This window comes from Antedon mediterranea, chromosome 10 (genome assembly GCF_964355755.1).
Source record: "Antedon mediterranea chromosome 10, ecAntMedi1.1, whole genome shotgun sequence".
NCBI lineage: Eukaryota > Metazoa > Echinodermata > Crinoidea > Comatulida > Antedonidae > Antedon > Antedon mediterranea.
In genome coordinates, this window is record NC_092679.1 from 896,657 (window position 1) to 905,787 (window position 9,131).

A 9,131-nucleotide genomic window follows, 5' to 3' on the forward strand; every position below is an offset into this window, starting at 1 on the left:
AAAAACTCTTTATAATATCTTCCTATGATAGAAATATGGAACAATATCGTAATAGTGAAAACTAATTTTATCAAATTTACATTTCACGGTACATCAGAGATAGATCAGGTAGGTATCAAAGTTTTTCCATTGTGCTCGCCTGTCAGAATTAACTATAATTTACAGTATATTATGTCATTGTTTTTGATATTAAAAATGAATCTGTTGACTATAATTCAGGAAAATGGAAGCCAATACTAGTAGCAGCTTTTGAATGACAAGATACAGTATTAGATAATTATCGCATTTCAATAACGATTCCACGTGTTAATCGAGTTAATTTGAATATTCAAGAGCAGTGCTACTCAGTCATCCAATCAGAATTGAATATAATGACGTAATACATTTCTGCAGTAGAAAGAGGGAGCTATTCTTCCAAAATAAAAATAGAAAAATGGAATTTCCAGTTGTTGTGTCTGCATTTTTTCGCCAGAAACGCAACAACGTCATTGCAATTTCTAACCAAAATTGTTGAATAAAGTAAGTATTTATTGTGTATTTATTCAATATTTTTACTCTCCGAGCATTGAAATAAATGGCGCCTGAAATAAATTGTAATTTCAAAGTTGTTTTGTCTTCCGTCTTCTAAACAGGCATCCAACCTGGGCTCAACTCCTGTGCAACTACCAACCTGCTGGACAGCGTAGCATCGCCTACAACAGCAGACGGAATTCGTGTCGGTAAACCCTCACCAGCCTGGCCTAGAGCGTAGACGTAAATATGCCAGGAGAAAAAAAACAGTTGGACAAGAAACTGGGCATTGGTATGTATACAATTTAAAGAGAATCACTGACATTATTTGTATAAAATATATGCTTTCAATTAATTTTATTTGCGATTTTTTTTTCAGTTTAATATTATCATTTGATGCACTAGTTTAATTAAATTCATGAACAAATTCATGTTTTCAGACAACTGATGCCTCCCACTAATAATAATATCTCAACAGAATTAAGAAATTGAACTAAAAATGTAGGCCATACAGATTTCTGTTGAACACAATGATTTTAAAACTTACCGTTTGAATAAAAGAAGAACTAACCAGAAAAAGTAAACTACACTTAACGTTACAGTGCCAATTTACCCCAAATACATAGTAACGGTTTTCGTCCAACAAAAAAATAAAAAAAAGCATTCTCTCATCATGTGATCAATGAAAATTATGATTCCTTAAGCTTATTTATAAACTTACAGACCATGAATGCTACTAAGTGTATCCAAAAAAACGAAATATAATCTCAAATATATTACACAAATATATTACACAAAAATGTGTTAATGTCAAATGACACAAAGGGTCAAATTCCTGCACAAATGTATATTATATCTGGAATGAAACATTTAGTGAATATTAATATAATATACAAACTGATTACAGTAGGCTATCTTTGATTTCATTCATGAACCTCATCCCCAACTCCTTTTGAAAGTGTTGAAATATAAACTTATGTTTCAGTTTCAATCCTCCATTGTGAAAATTCACCTGATGACATAAAGTCATTGGCAAAAAAGATTGATGAAAAGCTTCAACCAGAACGTGCATCAAAGTACCGTCGGAACAAAGTCTCATTCGGTAGGTTGAGTACATTTCTTTGGTTCTTACATCTAGTATCATTTCACAATATCTTTTAAAAGTGATGTTCTATTTTGTTGATCCAACCTAAAAATAAAGAACTAAATTATACAACAAATTATCTTTTGTAAATGCTCTTCTCTAGTAGGTTGATTTATTTGGATATGATGATAATAATGATAATGATAATCTTCCATCTTCCATACTGGATATTTAAAAAGTAGTTTTCTAGGCATAAACCTACAGAATATGCTATTTTATGTGACTACAAACTTTGTGACAACAAAATGTGATGCCTATATATGGACATGATGATGTCATATCACTACGATATTTGGGCACATCACACTAGTTTGATAGTGTAGACAGAGCTTAAAGATTGTTTACTTTTTATAGACAAACTGATTGAACAAGTTGAAGCACTAGAAGGATGGGGAATTTGCATTATCTCACAAAATGTTCTACAGTTTCTAAGGAAAAGTACAAAGGATACTTTACAAAACTTTCAGGGTAAGAGATTGCTTGGCTATTTGTAACTTGGATGGTAAAAGTTGCCCTTTTAAGGCCAATTTACACGGACGAGCAGTAACGGTAAGCAGAAAACCACATGCTTGTTCCACGTAGAATAGATCCATTCTGAGGAGCAGATTTCCGCTCAACCACCTGTCTGCTCCACGTTTTGTGTAAATGATCATAAAGAAATAACACAGATTCTATATTTTTATTTTCCATTCACCACATTCCGTTACTCTAATACACCTGAAAAATTGCCTTTACATGTGTATATATTGTAGTTTGTAGATACTGAATTTTGATATTAATTATTACAGTACTCCATTTTCACTTGTAGAAAGTTTAACAAAAAAAAGAGATGGATATCCATTGATTGTTTGCCTCAGACTCAACGTGAAGGATGAAGAGGTGCGTGAGTTTCTACCAAACACGTGGCTGTTGGACATGAACGCTGATTTACTCTGCAATGAGATTTACAAGCTTTGGTTTGGAAATACAGCTTATGTCGATGAAAATGGATTTCATGATGATTATGATCAACAGATCAACTCTGGTAAGGGTTTACATTAATTTTTTACAGTTACTGCAGGATTACTGCAGTATTCAAATATTTTAAAATTTTGCACATGGACGAATAAATAAATAAGATTCAAAATCAAATCAGATTTCTTGAATTCTAATTTTTTGATTACAATATTTAAATGTTGTGCTCATAGTTTGAGGGAAAATGTTGAGTAAATGTAATTTGTTTGACTTGACTGATAAAATTGTTCATTTAATAAAGATGTTTTTTTTTTTGTTGCAGTTCACATAATACATGCTGGTGAAAATAAGCAATTCTTACATGATTTAAGTGATGCTTTGGAAGATGAAGTTAATCCAGAAAACAGCTGTGAGTTCAGACGATTCTACAGACCAGGTATTACGATCAACTCTTTGATTTTACTACAGTCAACTATTCCAATACCAGACAGTCTGACCAAATGTTACATGTTTATGTCTCGTCATGTTGTATTTTTGTGAGGGTCCCTAATGATCATCTTCGGCTGGATGGCCCACCCCGTAAGGTATTCTTGAAATAATTAAATAAATAAAATCAATAAATGTATGTTTTTCTGGAAATGGAATGTATTTTTAATTGTAACAATGAATCTGGGACCTTTTGGACCTCAAGAAAAGTGTTGTTTTGGGAAAGTTTCTATTTTTCGGTATTAGGAGAGTTGACTGCACTGTAGGACAACAAACCTGGTACCTGTAGTTTGTTGGATATCTCAAAGTGCACATTGATGATATGTTTTCTAAATCTCAGGAAGCAAGATAGCAGAACTAATTTTCAGTGATTTGGAGGCGTTTGTTGCGGGTGATAATCAAGATAAATGCATGGTGATTATAAGCGATCATCTCATTAAGGCATTGGATCAATCTGAGACACACAAGGACAAAATTAAGAAGCGTAAGTTTTAGCCAAAATAAACAATACAGCATTGAAAAGCTTAACTAGGACAAATAGAGAACAGTGATTGTTCTTCTTGTTTAAAAAATGTTGTTATATGCAATGTTAAATTAATAAATGTTAAATGTTTGTTTCTTTTAAATTTTTTTACAGTTCTCTTTCGGGATTACGCTACACAAATTCCAAATTTTGTTCTTCTGGAGATGACGAGTAACAACATCTTCTCTGATCAATCTTTTATTAAAATCAAAGTGAAGTACAATGATGATGATTTACAGTCAATTGCAAAGAAATCTCTTTCTATTTGGTGTAGAGGTAGATCATTATTTTATTTTATATTAATATCACAGATTGAAGCATCCAAATAGGAAACTATTGGGATTACATGCTAACCAAGCTATGCAATCTGTTAGCATTGTCCCTACTAACTGCACAGTAGCTTCATATTAATGCCAACTCAGACATACAACGAGGCTTGACGAAACGTTGTGACTCGTTGGTGCTGTCTGAGTAGAATCCCGACGAGATGAGTCGTATTGAGATAACGTTGGGCGTAGTTTTTAGGTCGTCGGGAGAACTTTAAACATGTTTAATTACGACGCTTTGTGAGTTAACCTTATTGCACAGAAAGACCATTGGCAAAGTTGATATACTATTTGTATAGGATGTTATTAAACCTAAGAAGGTTTAAAATCTTACAACTAAGTAAGTGCCATAGCTCTGACACTTTGCTACAAAGCAATGGCTTAAGGTTGTCTTTATCTTCTCTTGAAGATAAACACAGTAGAGCTGACAAAGATTTTGTTAAATTCCATCTAAATTTGTTTTTATTTTTCCAGTTTTTTTACACATAGTCATCTTTTAAAATGTAAATCTCATTTTACTACTATTATTTAAGCATCCTTCTTTAACATTAGTATCATTAACATATAGAATACGACTAGCACATTACATGTATGAGAGGATGCAACCTATACAAGTAGTTCTCTTTTCCTTCTTATTAAGGTAAGGATGTACTTATTTTCAGAGCCAAGATTCAAGTCAGAGCCAGAGGAGTCTGAGTATTATTCTGGAGGAACGCGCCCTGATATAAGTCAGGCTAATGAAGAAGATACAGGTGATGATTATAAACAAAAAGAAATGTGATGTGCCCAAATTTGGTAGTGATATTCCCAAACATGGTAGTGATGACATCATCATGTCCATATATGGGCGCATCATACATATTTTGTCACATAAAGTTTGATAGTGTAAACAGAGCTTAAGATTGATGTTACACATTCAAACAATTTGTTTCTATAGGAAAGTGTGTTCCATCCCATGCCAACGAGAAACAGGGTCCAATGAGTGGACTTGTAGTCAACAACTTGACATCCATGGAGAAATCTTTTAGTGAAAGACAAACAGAACAAGGCAAAGCTGAACACCAAATTAACTCACAAGAAATTGAAACAATTCGACACGAAATTGTTAAGCTGGATGGAAAGCCGATAGAGCAAGTAGATGACATGCACATCAGGTCGGAAAATCCTGTGGATCTTCAAAGCAATCCACCACAAGGTATGTAATTGGAATATGGTTGAACAACGCTCTTTTAAAATTTGGGAATATTATGGAGCAAATATCAAATTATTATTTCAGCTCAAAGGTTTATAAGGAGGTATAAACTACAAATACAAAACTAAAAAATGGATTCAAGAATTCAATTTTCTTGGGATTCACAAGATTTGTCAATATTTTTTTTAGATTACCAGCCAGAAAACCCAAACGCTGTAAAAGGAAAATTTGTTCTAAATTGTTCCAACAACTCTCTAAGTATGAACGAAGGTATTCGTAGAGCTCAGGACATCTCTTACAATAAAGATGTCAGAAACAAAGACCACAATAATGAAGTAGCAGACAACAAGATGCCCAAGCCAGAACCAAGACATGTGGGGAGTGAAGCCCTGCAGAGCTCATTGCCCAGCGCTGCAGCACTCTCCACAGGTATTGCTTACAAGGAAGAGTCAATTGATTATGTGCCATCAGCTAGTGGCAAGAAAAGACACATCAGCGAAGATGGAATGAATTCTGTTTCAATGAAAGGTAAGTTTCTGCTTCCTTCTCAGGCTCTCAATTACATTCAAACAAATTGCTTGTCCTTATATATTCCACGTTTTTTCTCCTCAGAAGTTGAAACCATGAATGAATGTGTATCTTTGCCGCTGAATCAAAACCAACAAATTATAAACGATGATTCTCATTCAGGTATACTTAACTCATATTATCTTCCTCCATTAATGAACTTAGTGAGTACCTGTGGCCGTATTCACCAATTACACTTAAGTGAAATAGTATTTCACTTGACCTAATGAATTTTTAAATATTTCCCTTAAATTTAGATAGAAGATTTTTTTTTTTAAAGTTAAGTGTGAATGATGAATAAGACCACTGAGGTCTATAAATACCAACCTACCAACCCAACACTATACTCATATTAGGTGCTTCCACCCAGTAACATAGTGGTACTAGTGCTGAACAATGTTCATTTTCTTTACAGGCCCAACCTCATTACCATCTAATCTTAATTGGAGAACAAACAGACAAGGTAAGTTTTCCCTTTTTTTAATTTTCTTTTTTTCATCGTTATTATTCAAAGTTAAAAAATTCAACAACTTTTATTGTCCAATAATAATTTATACAAAATGAGTTTGTTTGATATACTACAGAAAGACAATGACGGTCCGAAAAATAACACAAATAAGCAGTACTTAGCCTACTAAGCCTAATAAGCACAGTCATTGTATGTTTAAACTTTATTTTTGCAATTCTAGTAAATATGTCAGAATCAAGAGAATCTTTGAAGAAAGGTTAGTAAAATTATCCACTAAATCCGTAGCTTATTTATTTACTTTTATTTATTTACTTTTATTTATTTACTGTAAAGAAGATAACCTGTGCAGATTCTTCATTAAAAAAGTAAGCTGATATTAAAGCGTGGTTCCCACTAGAACGCAACGTAACGCAGCAATGTATCGACGCAAAGTGCTGTATTGCATAATCACAAGTGGTTTTAACATCGCAGGTTTGATTTCACGTAGGCGGGGGCAAACACAATTATTAAAAGGGCATTTGCGTTAAGTTGCGTCGCTACTGGGAACCAAGCATAAGTGGTCCTCTATAAATTCAAACAAAATACATGTATACAACAATGTAAAACATGAAAAAACAACAGCAAAGCAATATGTATGTGTGTGTAGACGCAATCCGTTGCTCATCTGTGTTGTCACTTCATCCTTTCATTACCATCAGCATTGTATTTTTTACAATATTCATGAATTTCTTTATTTCATCAGTTTTCAGCCCAGACACTCTGGCTGGTTTACAGGTTCAATGTCGCAAAGACCTGATAGATAGACTGGATCTCCCGATTCCTTGTGTTCACGATTGGCGTAACTTGGCTGGTCACTACGGTGTATGCAATTCAACTATCCATGTATGGAGCGGTAAAATGCCTGTCGTTAGCGCATCTACCGCACTTTTCGATTGGTTGCAAGCGAGTAAGCCGGAATTGACCGTGGCACAATTTAAGAATGACCTGCACACCTTCAGAAGAAGAGATGCAGTAAAAATCTTGGAGAATTATGGCTACAATTAAAGTAATTATTAATCTATCTTTGTCATCACAATCAATATATCATCATCAAAAGTTCAAGTTCAAAAAAACATTTATTTGTTCAACAATGGCATTATACAGTATAATATATAGGTGTGTACATAAATGAAAACATTGTAATAAGCCATCATTTGGGGTCTTCTCTAGAAGAAATCAAGTTTCATGTCTCGAGAAAGACCCCAGAAACAATACACATTACATTTAAACTAATACAATTTACTACTATAATAATAAATAAAAACAAAAACGATGAAATAAAAATGTTAACATATTGCATGTTGTCACCATCATCATCACCTTTAATTTGTTTTTGTTTACATCTGAATTACATTTATTTCTTGACGTTCAAACTTTTTGTCTTTCTTTCCTTAGAAAATCCAAGAAACAGTTATCCATTATGTATGGCCTTTAGGCCAAATATTGAAATAGGGCACATTTGATGGTGTCTATTGCCAAGTAAATAGGGCAAATAGGGCACATTTTAATGTCTATTGCCCAAGAAATAGGGCAAATAGAGCACATTTGATGGTGTCTATTGCCCAAGTAAATAGGGCAAATAGGGCACATTTTAATGTCTATTGCCCAAGTAAATAGGGCAAATAGGGCACATTTTACTGTGTCTATTGCCCAAGTAAATAGGGCATAATTGCCCAAGTATGTATATATTTTTCAAGATGTAGCAAACTAGTTGATTAAAACATAGAATTGTTGTTTCAGTATGATTGTATCATCTATATGGTATTTACAATGTTTGGTATTTAAAATAATTGATATATTTATTTAACTGCATGAGACTTCTATGTACAAATACTAAAGACCCAGAAACTAATTGGTTACAAACTTGAGATATCTTTTTGTTTTACAAAGAATATCTAGAAAAAATCAAGATAGATCTGTTACCATGTAAATGGCAGTGAGGTTTAATAACTGTCTGTAAAAAAAACAGCAAGAATCTCTAGTTATGATTTGATATCTTTAGCATCTACGGTGTTCAAATTCATTCATTCATTTACTCATTTATTTTGTATAGTACATGATCCATATACAAAGAGAAAAACATTCCAACCAGAAAATTAACAATATTTTCCACAAAGACAACCTAAATGTTAATTTGCATCAAAATCATGGAAAGTTACAATTTGTCTCTTTTGAAAATTTATTTTATTCTTGTTAAAAAAAACATTTGTAAATTATAGCCTAAATAGATTTTAATTAATTTACAATTGAGGAGTACTTCTTGTGTAGTGATATAAATAAATAAATCAAAATATTAATTGCATACTTATAACTATATATTCATTAGTTAATATGTATAATTATTAGGTGTTATCTGTTTAGACAATAAAATAGAAATGCGTTGTTTTTGTATTGTTTACAGCATTACTACCTATCTTTAGTTTTGTATGAAAGATAAGTCTATATTTAACCCATTTCAACGACAAACAATTCTGAGAAATTTGCGCTATTTTCCCTGAAGATGTCCATAGTACAGGGAAATTTATTTTGTGAAAAATGGCCAAAATATCAAGTTTTTAAAATTCAATTATCATGCAATAAAATTGCTCTATATGATCATATATTGCTTTTATCATCACCTTGTAGTACCATAGACACCAGTTTTATCGAAAAATAAAAGGGTCGAAAAATGGCCAAAATATCAAGTTTTTAAAATTCAATTATTATGATATAAAATTTCTCTATATGATCATATAATGCTTTATCATCACCTTAAAGTACCATAGACACCAGTTTTATCAAAAAATAAAAGGGTAGAAAAATGGCCATTTTTAGAAAAAATCCCTGTACTATAGTACAGGGATTTTTTCAAAAAATGGCCAAAATATCAAGTTTTTCAAATTCAATTATTATGATATAAAATTTCTCTATATGATCATATA

At 32.4% G+C, this 9,131-nt stretch overlaps 1 protein-coding gene across 2 annotated transcripts; it reads left to right on the forward strand.

Annotated features, from left to right (window-relative positions):
* The first annotated feature begins 433 nt into the window (after window positions 1-433).
* LOC140060672 (uncharacterized) lies at window positions 434-8,868 on the forward strand. Of its 2 annotated transcripts, XM_072106981.1 has the most exons (16): window positions 434-519; window positions 633-802; window positions 1,496-1,612; window positions 2,009-2,122; window positions 2,463-2,678; window positions 2,931-3,044; window positions 3,435-3,578; window positions 3,732-3,893; window positions 4,606-4,695; window positions 4,881-5,138; window positions 5,325-5,663; window positions 5,748-5,825; window positions 6,118-6,165; window positions 6,392-6,427; window positions 6,914-7,216; window positions 7,606-8,868. In XM_072106981.1, the coding sequence occupies exons 2-15, from the start codon at window positions 760-762 to the stop codon at window positions 7,213-7,215; spliced, it is 2,061 nt and encodes a 686-aa protein (XP_071963082.1). In that variant the 5' UTR covers window positions 434-519; window positions 633-759; the 3' UTR covers window position 7,216; window positions 7,606-8,868. The 2 variants fall into 2 exon arrangements, with proteins under 2 accessions (XP_071963082.1, XP_071963083.1); XM_072106982.1 differs by having other exon boundaries at window positions 6,914-8,868.
* Window positions 8,869-9,131: the final 263 nt, after the last annotated feature.